The following is an 18,038-nucleotide window of genomic DNA, read 5'->3' on the forward strand; positions in this document are numbered from 1 at the left end:
ATTCCCTCTTCTGCCAGAACACTGAAAACCAGTCAAGTTGCCCTGGTTTCAGCTGGGGTAAAGTTAATTTTTCTTCTTAGCAGTTGGTGTAGTGCTGAGTTTTGGATTCACCACGAGAATAATGTTGATAACGCACTGATGTTTTGGTTGTTGCTGAGCATTGCTTATCCCAAGTCAAGGACTTGTCATGCTCTGCCAAGTGAGGAGGGATACAAGAAGCTGGGAGGGAGCATGGCTGTGACAGCTGACTTGAACTGGCCAAAAGGATGTTGTATGCTATGGAACATATTGTCCAGTATTTAAACTGATGATAACTGGTTGGGAGCTGCTGATCACTCTTCAGAAGGAAGTTGGCTGTCTTCAGCAGGTGAGCAATTGTACTGTGCATCACCTGTTTCTCTTGGATATTTCTCTCTCTCTTCATTACAATTAGTGGTTTTGTTGCCATTAGTATTATTAGCATATTTTACTCTGTTTCAATTATTAAAGTGTTGTCTCAATCCACAGATTTCTGGGTTTTGTTTGATTTTTTTTTTTTTCCAGACTTTTTTCCCCATACCACTTGGTGGAGAGGCATTGAGGGGCTGTGTGGTACTTATTTGTCAGCTGTGGTTTAACCATGACATGTGCCAGGCAGTAACAGAGAAACAGGCTGGCTGGAGTTTGTGCCCTGCACAAAAAGTGCCACTCTCAGGATACTGAGGGGCTGCCACCTGCACTTGTCACTGTGCACTTCCTCCAGAAGCCTCAAGACAGCTGCAGTCTGGAAACTTGGTGGTCACATCATCCTGACACTGCCTCTGACCGTGAAGGGCAGGATATATGCTCTCATTCCCAGCACATGGAATGTGCCTGGCAGGCCGGATTTAGCCTGTGCCTTGGATATGAAACCCAAAGAAAGGAAAAAGGCTGGCGCCTTTGTGCACTCAGGAGAGCTGACGTGCTCCAGGGGAAGTGGTCTGAGCAGGAAAAAAGGCACTTGTCTCTCCTTGGTGCTACAGCCTTGGAAATGTAAGTGTTTCTGGAGCTGTTGCACATTCCAGGGAGAGAGACAGGACAGGGTAAGGCTTTGGAACACCCCTAAATACGGGTGTCATAACAAAGGCTGGCAGCTCAACATCACCAGCTCCAGAAAGAATTCTAGACATGAGCTTCAAGCACCATGGATTCAAAATCAATGTTTCTCCATCCTACAGCAAGAAGCAAAGTGGCTTCTCCCAGCTTTGCAGTGGGAACAACAAGCAACTTGTTTTGAGAGCTTGTAGTTTCCCCTATTGGCATTAAAACATCTCAAAACTTCTTTCTCTCTTTGGGGGTTTAAACTCCACCCTCTGCTGATAAACACCACAAGATCTGTGCATTAACCAAACCTCCTGCTTGGGTGCTATTCTCATTTCAAGAGCAATCAAATGACATTAACTCCTTATGGATTTCTGGCCATTCTGAGATTTAGTTTAAGTTTAGAGGTGCTTCCTTCCTCAACTCTGATTCAAGAGGCTGGACAGTAAAATCTGGCTCTGTTTCAGCTGTGTATCAGTCATGCAACTATATAATCTTGAAGTCTGATTTTAAGAAGGTAATGAATTTTCCCTTTAAAAAATCAAGATTAAAAGGGCTACACAACTGTCCATGTCTGTCTACATAGGTGAGGAACCCACTGCAAAAATTGGTGGGTAGACAACAGTGTGTGAAATATACTCATATGAGACTTTTTGCTTTGCAGCTGATACTAGGAAAAAATTGAGATAGATCATAATCTGTCCTCCTGCAGGATTCAATGAAGATTTCTACAACACAAAACCAAAAAGGTGGAAAAAGGCTTTACAAGGCAGCTTTAAAGGTAGCACTTCTGAGGTTAATATAGGTACTACACAGTTTAAGGTATCAGAGTGCCACTGTAAAATATGAACTGACCAGTACAATTTCCATTGGATTTCTTTTTTTTTTCCCTGTCAAACAGGTAACACTGAATGTGCACAGTGCCTTTGAATGGCAAAATGTGTATATATCCTGTAGACACTGCCTTGAGGTCACTGCCTTCTTTTCCTTTGAGAGAAATCTCAAATAAGGAGGGTAGAAGACAGAGAGGGAGAGAGGGGGATTTAAGATTTTCCAGAAATTTCTCTCCTAGTCTACCTTCCCCCTTCCTTGCTCTGGATCCTCCTAAACCACACTATAAACCAAACATAATTTAGAGAGCACTCTTATGAAGAGTCTAATTCCATCTATTTAAAAACTAGAGTGATGTGGTACACTGTCAAGTCCTGTTTCCCAGGCTTCTCTTTTCAGAGAAGAGAAGTTGTCTTCCCCCGTGTTTTAAATGAACTGAGGTAATTTTAGGCACTGCTGCAATCTAAGTAGTCGTGGCTACAAATATTTATACTAAAGCCTTTTAAAAGAGTGAAAAAGGATGAATTTTAAATAAACTGTGCAGAAGTACAAAAAGATTATGATAGATAGATACTATTTGAAGAATTCTTAGGAGCTTCCTACTGCATTTTTTGACTTACAGTTGAAGATAGTAGAACTGAAAAAGAAACTGAGTGGGATTTTTTTTCCCCAGCTGTTTATGGTAGCACAGAGTACTTCTTGGAAAGGAGAACTTGAAATCCATAGCAACCTTCTTATAACAAGTTAAAGCTATTTGTGAAAAGTGGCCAAAGCCCATGATCAACGGATACCAACACACACTAAAAATGGAAGGACAATAAATCTCTGCAGTGCACTAACTTGTGATCATTAAAAAATGTTGTTTTGGGCATGCAGTACTCAGTGAGGAATACTCTCAAGTGAAATGTATTATTTCGAAAGAAACCTGGATTTCATCTCATGGAGATGCCATACCCCCCACATTGAGACAACCAAGTGTACACTAACACCCCAACTTATGTTTCAATAATGTTAACAGGACATAACTGTGACATATTAACAAAATTTAATTATATGCAGCAAAAAATACAACGTGTAAGAATTCTACATAAGCCAGACTATCCATCACGTACCAAGAATTTTAACTGTCGTGGAGGCAGAAATGGGAACAAGATGCTTTAGGAAATAAGGATGATCTGCAAAAATAAAATAAAACTAAAAAAATTCAGGGACGCTTAGCCTGGTTTTCACACAGTTCTCTGTCAAAAGATGACAATGCTATCAAAAGTTGCTGGTAGTCTGAAAGGGGCATCAGACCTTGCTGGTGGACGACTGGACAAAACTAGAACTCTCAGGTGATGCCCTGCTCTGTACTGAGACCCAGAGTGTGACCTTAACTGTGTCAAAAGAGAGAGCAGCTGTCTCATATGAGGAGGTGCAAGTCCTAAGTGGGCTCTCACAGGCCAGAGAGAGACAAAAAGAGAACAGAATCCCTGCCAGTCCTGTGTTTAGAGAACAGGGAGCATTTATGAGAACAAAACAAGCAACCTCATCCATCCAGACGAGGGCTTTGTTTTTGTTTCTCTGTCCTGTCATCCTATTTCATACATAGAAGGGTAAAAAAAAGTCATCCCAAACTTTGGGAATTAGAGTGTGGTCATAGGACAAGAGAAGCATACAAATACCTCCTGCAGAAAATGATGATTTATATATAACAGTTCAGCCTGAACAAGGAATTGTTTTTCTTACACTGGAAGATTCTGATACTGAGCCTACAAGGCAATCAAGTCCACATATAAAGACAGAAAAATTATTTATTACTATTCTTGAGTGTTATTCAGCACCTAGCAACACAGCATTTTAGTGTTCAAACAAAACACAACTCACAGTAACAAATGGTACTCAAAACAGCTTATCAACATAATGTTTGAATGCACTGTTATGCAGCATTTTTAAATTCCTTGAGACCAATTCAGAAATTACTGATACAAATAAACTAACAAAAGTAAGGGACTGTACTGCATCACTGTACTACACACAGGCTATAAACTAGGCAAAAATAACGTGTGTATTACCTTCTTACAGATGTTTAGCATAATTTAATAAAGCTGATGTTTATTTCAGAATGAACGTATAGCAGAAGTACTGTTTGTTGAACAACCAATTAAAATTACTTTTCCTTGCACTCTGATTTTATTCATAAACCCAAAAATCTTCAAATTATACACCTTGTAGTAAAATTCTACTTTGTCTACTCCAAAGAAAGAATTATCAAAATGTTATCTTTAGAACAGCAGTCACAGTAAGTCTGCAGCAATGAAACCTGATACAAAAATAATTACTTTTTCCACAGCCATGGGATTTAGGAAATTTCAGGCACTAGAAAAGAGCCTTTAGATTTTCTTTGCTACTTTTTTTTTAATTGAATGCTGAAGTATGCTACACGAACCTACTTGCTTCAATCCACTGCACCCAGTGATTAAAATGCACAATTTTTGAGAATTATACATTAAATAAACCCCTATCAGCAGTAAAAAGCCTCTAGCTTCAACTTATTTCTGTAATAATATTTCTCCAAACTATTTGGATGCCTGTTCTACATGCTTAAAAACATCTGTCTCAAATCCTTGTTTCAAAGTACCAAACTGGATGAAGGAATCTCAAAAGCTTTTATGTGTTATTCTCCTGTAAAAAACTGTTGTCACTGTTGTGAGATTCTATGTAAAAATCCAAACCAAACCAAAAACCAAACCAAACCAGACCGAACCAAGCCAACATCTATTTTGCACTTAAAAACCATGGAAGCAGCTATTTATTAAAATACTTACAGATTCCTTCTTTTATCCATATTTTAGAAATGCTTCAGGAACCTTAGTGCTCATCAGTTGCATCAGTAAGACAAGAACCTTCAGGGCTCTAATCTCCTCTTCAGACATTTTTCTCATTTCCTGCTGATTAACTTTTAAGATTTCTATTCTTTCAACAGAAATTGGTGGCAGTCAAACTCCTCAGATCCTTGATAGAAATCTGACGTGCTATCAGAGTTTACTGCAGTCATTAAGGGGGAAATGGGCTCTTTAAGCTATTGGAATCACAGGAGATGGTCTCCTTCATTCATCCTGCCAAAAGTTTACTAATTAAAAAAATTCGGAAGTTCATTGGACAATCATTAGTCTTCCTCCCTTTTTTCAAGGGACCGAAGGCAGAATATTGCATCAAAACAATTCTTCCAAAGGAAGAAATACTGATTTAAAGAGAACATGAAGACAAGTTCAGACCTAAACCCAATCCTAGTTTTAAAATTCCAGTGGTTAAATTCAGCCCTGAGACTGTGAAGGATTCACTACAATGCATAATAATTGCTGTACACCTCAACAGCATTTCTGTAATCCCATAAAATTCTGAATGTTGTCTTTGTTGTTTTAATGCTTAATGCAGTTACATTTACAGATAATTTATAATGTGTACCAGCAGCCTAACACAGTGGAAACATTTATATGGTATCAGACAGATGAAAGAGCAAATCCTATTCCTTTATATTCTGGGTGGTATTTGCAGCCCTTCCCAGAAGCCTTATCAAAGAGATGTCATTTACTGTGTGCCTTGGAGCTACCTTGCACAAAGAGGAGGTGGAAGGAGGAGGAAATTCCAGACCTGAAGCATGTGCCACCTTTTCAGATTAAAATTCCTTGTCAGTTGACTGGTACAGCAAAATCACAGCCAGGAGCCGCTTATCAAAAGTTCTGCTCTCTATCTACCTTGCAGACAAGCTCTGTTAACCCTAGAATTAAAGACATCATCATCTAAAAAGGCTTGGTATCAGAGATTGCCACTGCAAAATATGAACTGGCCAGTACAATTTCCATAGGAATTCTTCTCTTTTCCTGCCAAACAGATAACACTGAATGTGCTCAGTGCCTTTGAATGGCAAAATTTACATTTTACAGTTCAGTCACTGCTGTATCAGGTTTAGCTGTAGGTTAGGCAGGGCCCTGTACCAAGTATTGCACACTCCTCCAGAGCCACTGCTTGAGTAGGGAGGGCTAAGAAGAACTCAAAATACTTCTGTTCACTACCAATCTGCTGCTGACTGACCACAGTGACCTACAGCCAGTGTTGGCGTCACTCTCCTGAAGTCCTGAAGCCAACTGAGCCACTTGAGCTGCTGCTCCTAACTCCTGCTGAGCCTCAGCTACACTGCCACTGCTGTGATGGTTCCTGGCCAGCTGCAGATCAGGGCTGCCACTGGAGCCCTAACTTACACTTGTGTGCTTCACAGCTCATTTCACCAGAAATTATAAACTTATTACAAAATTAAATGTCAAAAAAGCCAAATTAGTACCGTGAATGGGAGCAAAGCAAATGGAAGTAGGTGAGCAAATGCAAAACCTTTGGTTCTTAGATTTGCTTCAGAGCATTTTCACGGTTAAATATGGGATTTGCAGATTCTTGAAGATGCCCTACTTCCATTTGCATTAATGGTAAAACTAATTTTCTTTTAGTACTGAAGTTCCAAAGTATGCATTTTTGGTAATTTTGTGCGTCTTAGGAACATTGTTTTCAATGATATACATAGTAATGAAATATATAACATATTTCCTACAGTCCTGCTTTGAGGCATAAACCTAAGCAAGTCACGTAACAGAAACCTACACAAAACATGAAATGCATCTTGCATATATATCAAAAACAACATAATATAAATACAACAAATATATCCAGCTTGCTTAGTGCTAGAGCAAGACAAAAGTCCACTGGTTCCAGTGATGCCATTTTTTTTGGCCATTTTTTCATTTTCTGAAGTTTTCAGCTACTTGGTGAAATACAATGTGCTGGCAAAATATAATTATTGTACTCTGGGCTGCTTCCTACCATTATGTATTGACTGAGGTATTTATTTAATAATTAATCATCTCCTGAATGAAATGCTTCCACATGTACTTAGCAATGTCTCTGAATGCCTTACAGATGCAGTACACATTGCTGCAAAATGAAAACAGAGGGTAGAACTCTCCAATTTTAGGTATATGGAAACAACATCAGGATTACATTTCCTTAACTATTTAATTTTCCAAGGAGACAATAAGATAACTTGACAGTTTTAGGGATGGAATTGCTTATAAGCTGCAGGAGTAAAACACTAAAGGAAGAGTTCAAACTTCACTACGTCAATACAGAACTCCAAATTTGGTTTATGAATATGGCTGAAGTCACATTATGCATGTAGGAAACACTTATGGTCTCAAAAGTTAGGAGTCTATACAGAGAAAAAGAGTGATTCCAATAACCAGCATCTGTGACACCAGTGCCATGAGCAGGAAGAACATAAAAATGGAACTGATATTCCCTCCCCTCTCTTGTATTTTCTGCAGTTAAGAGTTTATTACGCAGAGGGAGAGCTGAACTATCTGAGCTGACAGTTCCTAGTCCAGGGACAAGGCCTGGGCTGGCTCCCAGCTCAGAGACAGTGATGTGGCCGTGCAGCATACCCGAGAGCATTCCCAAAACAGGGAGACCTGCAGGGCACGCATCAGGCACGAGGCAGAGCTGAGCAGGAGGAAAGGGTCCTGTGGGATCCAGGGCAGCTCCCTGTGAGACCCAGGATAGCTGTTCACCACCTCCCATCCACACCTCCCCGACAGCTGCGTATCTCAATTGCCCTGGCGCTGCACGCTCCACCTTTTAGAGCCCCAGATAACCCTCCACAGGAGACAGCACGCTGGGGTCAGCCACGGTGTGAGTGGAAACGATGAGTAGAGAAAAAGATAAATCCTTTTCTTAGTGCCGCCAGCCCCGAGGCCCTGAAGAGCACCTCTTGCAGCCCTGCCACGTTCCACTCCCTGCCGCAGCCCCACTGTGCAGACACTTGGCAGACGGGGACTGTCCCTTTCCTGACATGGACACGCGTCTTAGGTCACCACTGACAGCTCTCATATTCCTCCTCTGGCACAGAGTCTGGCACTGAAATACCACAGCCTGTTGCTGAGATACTGAAGAGGAAAAAGTCCAAACCAAAGCTCCACAAATAACCCAAACCCACTCAAACCCACGCCAAGCCCCCTCCTTGCCCTTTGCTGAATTTAACATTTTTACAGCACAGTGGCAGCTGTAATGTCTGAAGCTGTGATTGGCAGTGCAGCCCTCTGTTTACAAATAGGCAACAAAAATAACTCAATTTGGCACTGCAGAACACACATTTACGAAACTCTACAGTCAACAGATCATGTGACAGATGATAACCAAACATGCAGAAAAGAGTTGCCAGTTGCATTCTTTGAATCGCCCAGAAAAAAAAGCCATAAAATCATAAAAAGCAATGAACCAACCAAAAAATTCAAAGAGCTGTGTGTCCACAAACAGTTAGAGCAATCTTATTTTAGCACTGAAACAAGACCAGTCTACTTTTCTAGATACAGCATAGTCAAAAAGCTGACCCTTTAGGAAAAAAACCAATGTTTTAACAAGAGAAGAGGAGAGGAGGGTAAAAGGAGAAGGCAGAAAAATGTGAAAAAATCTGAATGGAAAATCCATTTGCTAGAGGAGTATTTTTTTCCCCTCCCATAAAACTTGGTCTCTTGGATACACTAATAAATGGATTTTGATCATAATTTATTTCATTACCAACTACAAATTGTCCCTGCACATTAGAGTTTCTCACATCAATCCCTCCTATGAAGACATTAGTGCAGACAAATGGCTCAGGAGGTAATCCATTCACACTGGGAAACAAATTATCCCATAACAGTATCCTCAGAGCAAAGCTGCCACAGTGCAAATATCTACTGTGTAATACAAACACTTAAAAATTAGGATCTTGATGAATCAGGACTTAGGCTATGATCTTGTTCTTTAAAAATACCCATTTATTATCAAAAAGATCTCATTCAATTTCTAAGATCTACATACTTAAGCCATTTTATATCTATTAGCATCATTAAGCTAAATGGGATTTCAAGTATGTTTTTTCTTATTATTTTGAATAGGACTATGAAACATTAGGGCTACCAAGAGTTTATTTCCAGAAATGTAACTGCTCAACCAGTCATAAAAGCAAATTTTCTTAACAGTAACATTTTACGGGATTAACAGTTGATTTAAGATGTGATCTTCAGAACAAATCACTATTTAGGAAATAATTCAGTCTTTTTCCTTTGAATAAACTGTGCTTACTGCTCACAAGTTTATCCTTTATTCTCCAACACTGAGCATGAGAGCTGGTTATTTTACAAACATAAGGTATGAGTTTTGATGTATAAACATCAGGGTGATGAACAAAACAGAACATCTCGAAATTCTTGGTTTTATGAGAGTTTCAATGAAAGAATTCAATACTTTCCTAACAGAGGGACACCAAATGTTTCTGGTGGTAAAAAGGAGAGCAGGTTCAGGGCAAGACCTTTCCTGTTACAGTAAATGTGTCAAAATAGAGGCCTGTTACCAAATAAAATACTTTTAAGCCTATACTTCCCCAGAACTCCATAATGACTAATTCCCACTGAACAGAGAAAAGGACAGAAGGACCATCAGCGCCCAGAAAAAAGCATCAGGATGACATCATTGCCTGTCTGCTAGCCAGGAAAGGAAGAGAGGGATTATCTGAATAGTGAACATCTGGATTGTGTATATAAAGGCAGTGAAGGATTTTTATACATATTAGTTCACTGAGTTCCACTGATTTTTTATCTTACAAAGAAACAGTAGTGCAACGATACGCTTTTATAATGAAAAAGCAACAGGAATTCCAGTGGTCTGGGTTAGTGTATTAAAAGATACAAACAGATTTATCATTCACTGCTTCTCTACTATACTTAATTGAAAAAACTTGGCAGATACTTGAACTTGCAACTCTTTCTTTTTGAATTAAAACAGTGCAGCTTAGTAACACTGACTTTCTTCTTTCTGTGTTTCAGATACAATGATTGTAAGTGACTTGATTCTGAACTTGAAGAACTGAAATTCAAAACATACTCAGTTCCCCATCCCAGCATTGTAAAGACTACTTAAAAAATCTTACATGTGAAGTGTTTCCATTTTGTCAGAATACAACTCAAGACAAATTTGTATTTTCACATTTTTTTATCTCTAGAGTTGTCATACAAAGAAAAATCAACTTATTCTAGTACAACTTTATTCAACTTTATTCTTTGCAAAGAAACATTCTTACCTTGAACTGTTAAAGTTGCTGATGCCTCAGCTTTTCCAACCATATTTTCTGCAACACAAGTGTATGATCCCATGTCTCCTGCCATAACTTTCCTGATTTTCAAGGTATGATCATCACGGATTTCGTATCTTTAAATATACATAGTAGTTAAGAATGAGTAAGAATAACAGAACTTTGTACAGTTTCTGTAAAGCGTAAAAACATGGGGGGTTTGGTCTAAAAATATTCTTATTTCTGTATTTCCCATAAGGGGAAAAAAAGTATAGATACTTATAAATGATAATGCGAAATAAAGCTTTAAAACCAAAATGTATCCAAGTATTAGGGAACCTTATTCTGGTATTATTTGCACACAATCGCAAAGCTCTAATGCAGACCATTTTAATTGTTAGCATTATTTTAACAAGTAATTATAACAATATTTATTATTCTCCATCCGAATGACAGATTTTTTAATATGGTTGAAAAGAAAATATTGTTCCCAAAAAAGATCACAATTGCTTGAAAGTCAAGATAAATCACAGTTCATTCTTTTTCTTTTTTTTCCTAAAGGACAATGTGGCCTTTTACCAATTTCTTTCCTTTCATCACCTTTCTCTCTTTTATGTATAATGCAGTCAATGTGTTTCTATTTATGGTAAGTAGATTTTTCTCCTAAAAATGATAGTTTTTATTAAAGCTATAGACTACATTACCAAGAAGCTGTATTTAAAAAGTAAGTGGCCAACTTACAAATCCAACCCTGTAAAGTGTTTCTTCTTTCAGTCCACTCCTTGAAAGTTTTTTAAACTGATCATTAGGATTTCAAAGTAAGTAAATAAGTATTTAATCTATTTCTATATCGATCCATCACAGAATGTGTTTATTTTCAATAGTGTGTTTTACTTTTTGGCTTGAATTACAGCAATAATAAAAAAGAAGTTCATTGGAAACCTAGCAACAAAAACACGTATAACCAAGGCAGCTTTTTACATTGCCATTTTACATTTACATTTACATTTTACATCAATTGCAATTCCAATATATACTTTTTGATGTTGTGATCTCTTTTATTATTTGTTATACATTCTCCAAAACTTTTAGTAATCACGAAAGACTCTTCAAGTGAAGAAATAATCTGTGTCTGATACTACTGGCTGCACTTGGTTGTTTTATCCTATATTTGTCACATGCTGTCACAACAAAAACTTGAAAACAGGCTGTTCTTAAGTTTCAACATAAATTGTAAATTCAACTAGAGCTCAGCGCTAATTAGAAATGTTTAATGGATCAAGCCAGGCCTTTGGTATTCAAGACAAAGAAATGCTAGCTGTCAATCACTGAATGGCCCCATCATACACCAAACTAGATGTTATAGAAAGGGTAACTGCAAGTATTGCACCTTGCTTTTGGCAGCTCTCCGTCATCTTTCCTCCATCTCACTGTAGGGACTGGGTCACCTCTTGCCTCACACTTGAACTCCGCACTGTCATCCACAGTCACTGCCAAATTGCTCGGTCTCTTCACAAAAGATGGTCTCTCTAAAGGGAAGGGAAAGGAAAACAAGGGTTAATCCAGCAGTTCTGTGTCCAGATTGCACAAGATCCCTGTGAGGTTGCTTGCAGGTGTCAGCAGCAGCAAGCATTCCATGCAATAATTTCCAGTGCTGCATTTGAAAGGGAACTTTTTCTTTCCCCAGCACACATGAAGTAAAACAAGGCAAAAAAACCCCAAAATGCCCTCTCTGTAGTTTTTGTTCATCCAAACTGCTGCTATCCCTGACTTAATTTGCCCAAGTCCTGGCTCACCAGAGTCAGATTAATTGCTGCACAATTATGCTCAGACTTTCCAGAACAAAAAGTTGACCTCAGTACAGGCAGTGTTGTTTTGGTAAACCCTGTGAATTTCAGGAAAGGTATGGATACACTTTTCTACCTGTAACAGGATTCAAAGCTGCAGGTTGCTGGGCTATTCATACTTTCATAATTCCACGCCAGGCCACACTGCAGTGAGGTTTGCACACTCCCAAGGATAAAAGTGGTTTTAAACAATTTCTGGAATATTCCAGGAATGACCCATCTAGAAGAGCAGCACCAGATGACAACAGAATGTCCATAAAAAAACTGGGAAGGTTTAACAGGAGAGTGTTTGGCAGGTTCCTTTGCCTAAGGCAGATGAACTTTTTGTCTATAAACCTGTGAAAGCTCTGAGGGAGTTGAGAAGGCAGTTGCATGTTTTGACTTGTATGTACTAAAGATATAAATATCATCCCCCTGGAACTGCAACAGTCTGAGGCCATTGGCACCACCAGGAAGTGTGAATAGCCAAAAATACACCACAAATTTCTCACAGGAGTAGAAAACAACCAGACAGAAGGATAAAGAGACAATCCCATGCTTTTCATGTCTCACATTTATGTTTGAGAAAAGCAGTTCTAAATATTACTCTGGCTTTGCAGCCGTAGAGATTCAATATTACAAAAACTTCATGGTTCAAAAAGGAAATGTGAACTGAACAAAACCTTAAGAAAAAAAACCCTTCCTTTATTCTCAAGGATGTCCAGACCAGCTGGACACTTGTGCTGTAGAAAACTTAACTTTTCTGGCAATGGTAGGAAATAATGTTAAATGAAATAGCAAGTTGATCTTTAAGCTGTCACTTCTAGCCTGAGTTCATATACAAGAAGTGAGAAATAAAACAGAGATCTACAGACATAAATCTAGCTGTGAATTAAAAAGATACAAATATAGACAACCCGCTTCCCTGGCCCTTTTCTTGTAGGTGACGAAAAAACCAAACCTGAATGTAAGAAAAGAACATCCAGATTAAATATCAAAGTAGGAATAGTTTGGGGAAGAATATTTAACTTAACTATGCAAGAGAAAAAGTACTGATCTGGAAAGACCAAGACTGCTGCCCACAAGAGGCACATTGTTCTCCAGATCAGTTTCCTAAAGGAAGAGTAATGGACTTCCATGAATTTTTGTCTGCCCATTTATAACACTCTTATTCAAATGCAGAAATGGATAAGGGAAATCAGCACTGATTTAAGAATCTGTCTTTGTCACATGATTATTTGGTACATACAAGGAGAGCTTAGCAAGGATCACTTTGAAACTTTCTAATATTACAGTTTCTGGCACGCAATCCTCCCTCTGATCTAAAGTAGAGACCTAGAAGGAAAAGTTCAACTTCTAAATAACCAAACCTCATAAATAGAAGATTAATGTAGAAAAAATATAATATATAAAGTCAGCATATTACTTGTGCTTTTTCACACATATCCAAGTCTGAGTTGAAAGAATAAGGTGTTTTAAAGATTTCTAGACACTGGCTGGTAAGACATTCAAAGCTTTCCTGACCCATTTGAAAGCAAAACCTCACTAGTTTCCCCAGGCTGAAAATCTGAAATATGTCTGAAAGAAACAAGAGATGAAGGAAAAGCCAGACAGAGCTCTGCCTGCAATGCACCCCTCTTACAGGTTTTTAGCCAAAGAAGTAATTTTTCAGCTTACGTTATCAAACAGTTCAGCCCATGACTCCCTGGTTGGCAGCAGACTAGTGAAGAACTATTACATGGTACAGTTAAATAGGAGACTGGTGCCAGGACTTTACTCATGTAATTACAAACTTTCAAGTTTAGATTTTGCTTGAAAGTTCTGAAAGTCTATTTGACAATAGACTTCCTCCCCTAGTGCTTCAAAAGTGTTTATACAAAACCAAAATAAACCAGCACAAGTTCCTCAGCTTCTAAATGGTTACATACCACTTTCTTCCCAGATATTCAGTTTGAACAATTTTTAGATGGCATAAAACCTTGTTTTATTTAGGAAACTCTTGCTTCACATGAAACTCTGAACAGGTCTTCAAGTTGTCTGAGTCCTAGCTCAACAATGCAGGGAAGACAGATAAAAGTGCCAAAGACAGACAAGACAGCTCTTAAACATTAATTTAATAAAAATAAAACCACCAACAAACTACTATTACTGCAGCAGCATTGTGATGGAAACCAGTGTGCTGTGAACCAGGGCTTGGATGATCTCATCCTGTAAAGATGCAAGAGCTATTTTTTTTTTCAGAAACAATCAAGCTATCTCAAATCTCCTCTAATTTAAAGTAAAATGGGACATATTTTGAAGGAAAAGCACCTAAATTCTCCTATGCTGAAGGAATACTGGGACTGCAGGTGGACTTATATCTTCTCTCCTGATGTTGCAACAAAACGTGCAATTTTCAGCTAAGATCAGCTATCTTAAACGAAAACATATTTTTTGATGCTGAGAGGGACTATCAATAGGATCACTTGAATAAGCAGATCTGTTGTAGTTTTACAACACTCAGCACACTTTCCTATAAATGAAAGCATAATTATTCCAAATAGAAATTTAGAGTAATTCTGATTCTCTCCAGTAAGAAAGAAAAATTAAGCCTCTGCTTCCTAAACTTGTTAATTTTTGTTTTGCTGTTATTTCACAATACTGATCCAGTCATGGGCACTGGAATGACTTTCAGTTTGAGCATTAAATACAAAAGCATTTTATAATAGGAAAAAATTGTCCAAGGTTGGCTGCAGAGCCACTACCTTCCTTCTATTTACTAGATCACAACCATGAGAAAAACATTTTCAGCACTGAAAAGGAAATGGATCAGAATAATCTTTAGAGAAAGGCTTACTACGAAAAGCTAAAGATGGACATTTTCATCAATGGAGTCTAAAAGGAATTCTTACCTAAAACAGTGAGCTCTGCAACTTCACTTTCACGTTCTCCAACCATATTTGTTCCAACGCAAACGTATTTGCCAGCATCGTTCTTTCTGGTGTATGTGATCATGAGCTTTCCTCCTCTGATCTAGGACAAATCAAGGATAACAAAAATACTTCAATATGAATTATCGATTTAATAACAATAGCTTAGAAAATATTTTGTTATAGATAATAGAACAAGCCATCTCTGGTTTTCCATATCACATAGTTTTAAATCAGTATTTTAAAATCTATGAGATTTGGAGACTTGTTAGTTTTTTCTTCTCTCTGTGTAATGTAATGCTGGCTGCTTACCAGCCTGTTTAATGCTTGTTAGACAGAAGGACTACAATTCCTTCCCATGTACTGATACAATCAGGTGGAGAGTAAAAATTAGCACGAGACATACATCTCATTTTCACATCAAGTGCTGCAATTACTTTTTCTTGACAAGAAATATGTGCACGCTATCCTGCTGCTGGTCGTCCTCATTATTATTCATGAATTTTGTGTTTGTTTTGGTTTTCATTTCTTAAGGAAGTGAAGGAAATTCTTTATTCTTTAGTTCTTCACCTTAAATAAAGTAAGTTTAAATGCTGATAAGCAGATGAGCGGAAGCAATTATATTCTTACTGAGAAGTGAATAACATTCTGCTCTTGATTTTGAATTCAGCTTTTGGGAGATAACAGAATTCCAATAACCGCCAGATCAGAAAACACACTTACCTTTGTGATTCCAAATCTTATTATGTTATATAAAAATGTACATTAAATGCATATGAAAATACCTGCTCTTTCTTTAAAAGAATTTATTCCCCCATTCTATTGAAGTTGCAAAGTTCACCAAAATGCAGCAAAATTTGTCTGGGCAGCTGCATATGTACCATGTTTACTTTGATATACAAAGAAAGTTCCTTAATTACAGAAAATACATTCTGAAGTGCACATATGCTTACAAGCCCTATCACTTTTGAAAACCACTGCAGTGCAAGCCATGGGTGGAAGTAGACAATAAATAAAAGCCACATACGAAGCTACATGAAAGGCTCTAATGTGGTCAGTGACAAGGAGGAGAGTGTTCTCAATATGAGGTATTTAGCTCCAGTTGCCTGCAGCTAGAAATCTATCCCTGGAAATTTGACATCTCGAGCAGCGTTGGGCTCTGATTGTCATTGCAGGATGTACAGGCACAAAGATGACAGTCAGTTATTGAGATAAATGGACACGCACGTGGAGGGTAGACAGTGTTGCATACAAATTTCATTCTGTTGCCTTTGGCACTCATTGCTTGAGAGCACAAGAGAAATGTGCTTTATCATTCAGAAAGTTGGTAATGCTGAAATTTCAGTGGAGATTTGAGGCATGAGGAATGAAAAAATAAAGGTGACCTGCAAACACACATTTTTCAAGAACTGATATGCAGTTTTAGATTGCTGACTGCCTGAACTTGTGAGCAGGGGAAGAGGACATAAAGTATAACTAGAAGACTATCTGTATTTATTCCTGTTTTACATGTCCCTAAATTACAGAAAGCAATTTATTTTCCAAATAATGTATGAAAAGGATTATAAAAACCCCTGATTTTTGAATGACTTTCACTTGAGTTTTTGGGGTATTTGTATATCCAGATACATATGCAGAAATATGTACCTTTTATGTACATAAATATTGACCACACTGGATAGAACAAAGAAACTAATTATATATCACAAGAATTTGCCAACCCATCTGATGTTTTCAAACCCATGTAAACTGAAATCAGTGGTTTTTGTGTATGTCTAAATCCTAGTGACATTCAGTAGCATTTGTGCTCCTCTGTTATTTTATCACTAAAGAAAATCCCATTCAAATCCACCACAATATGACACAATTGCATATCTTGCACAAATTGTAACCTTAAGCAAGAACAATCTTAGGAATTTCTTGTAGGAATCACTACAAGAGTATAGATGGAGAGAAGCATTAAAGCAGAAACATATGAAAAACTAAAAAGTCTTTGAAAGCTTGTTTTCTTGCAAGTTATTTGAGATTTAGATAAAGAAGGAGACACAGAGGAAACTTCCCTCATGGATGCTGAGGCAGACTTCCTAAGATGTGACACGCATGCTGAAGGAGGCTGTGCTTACAACATGGAATTCTGAATGCATGTGCAAAGGGGTTTCTTTTGTTAGGTTGGTTGGTTTCCTTAAAACATGAGAAGGGTTTAGAACTTTAGCTACAATGACGGTTATTCCACATGGATTTATGATAAATTACACAGCTACAATAAAATGTCCCACCACTGAATGTGGAATTACACGTGTCTGTAACTGGAGCAGTCACAGATGGCTAGAAGGAAGTGAACTTCCCCTGGTGGGCAGCTACCAAAATTCTTCATTGCATTTTAAAAAATTAGGTACCCACCATCTCAATAAGATTGGACAATCCCTTCAGTTTAATATGTTGCAAAAGAAAACTGCAGCTATGAACAATTTAAGTTTTTTACGTGCAGTATTTCTTCTCAACAGGCAATCCCAAAAACAACTATGGACCACAGACCAATGGCTTAAAAAAGTACAGAATGGAAGACATGCATGTGGTATTTAGTAGGAACATAGACAGAATCACTACTGAATTTGTCTTACTAAGTTCATATCCAGTATTTAGAGCTGTAAACAGTCAAATCACCTTTGGAGACAGTACATGAAACCTTGCAAATTACAACTATTCACAGTCTGCATATACTTAACAGTTAATGAAGGCATTTTAATTTGAGTGCTCTGGCTCTTCTCATATTTTTGCCCTTGTCCCAAAGTACACCAGCTGGACTTTATAGCAGAAAATGATATAATTTGCAAAAGTGACAGGCAGTGAGTGTACCATTACATCCCAAACTGCCTGAAGAGCTGTGACCATGCTGAACACCAACAGAAGTCCTTTCTTCCTAGTAAACAAGATACAGAAAACAGTTTTATTCCACTACTCTAGTAGATATGGTTGTGGGAAAAGAACAGCTTTGCTAACTGCCAAAGCTAAAAGTCTAATTCTGGAAGTAAATGTCATGTTTCATTTATACCAAAATGAAGCCAAGGCACTTTTTGACTTTTCATGTCTCTTCAGTATTTTTTTCTGTGCCTACCAGCAAAATCTATCAGAGATTTGCAAGTAGGATAATACAAGAATAGCACTGAATTCTAATAAAAGAACAAGATTGTGATCAGTATTTCACAGATGATCTTCAGCTGCCTGTAAGATGTATGAATTATTGTATATATGCTAAGAAAATATATGATGGTATGGTGA

General features: G+C 37.9%; 1 protein-coding gene across 1 annotated transcript in view; it reads right to left on the reverse strand.

Annotated features, from left to right (window-relative positions):
• ROBO1 (roundabout guidance receptor 1) overlaps positions 1-18,038 on the reverse strand; it is a 295,612-nt gene that overhangs the window by 70,980 nt on the left and 206,594 nt on the right. Inside the window, exons 4-6 of the mRNA XM_041480287.1 lie at positions 14,742-14,862; positions 11,415-11,553; positions 10,034-10,161 (exon numbers count right to left, since the gene is read on the reverse strand). Coding sequence (XP_041336221.1) covers positions 10,034-10,161; positions 11,415-11,553; positions 14,742-14,862 — 388 coding nt within the window. The remainder of the gene's footprint in view (positions 1-10,033; positions 10,162-11,414; positions 11,554-14,741; positions 14,863-18,038) is intronic.

Source organism: Pyrgilauda ruficollis, unplaced genomic scaffold (assembly GCF_017590135.1).
Source record: "Pyrgilauda ruficollis isolate IOZ18807 unplaced genomic scaffold, ASM1759013v1 scaffold50, whole genome shotgun sequence".
Lineage (NCBI taxonomy): Eukaryota > Metazoa > Chordata > Aves > Passeriformes > Passeridae > Pyrgilauda > Pyrgilauda ruficollis.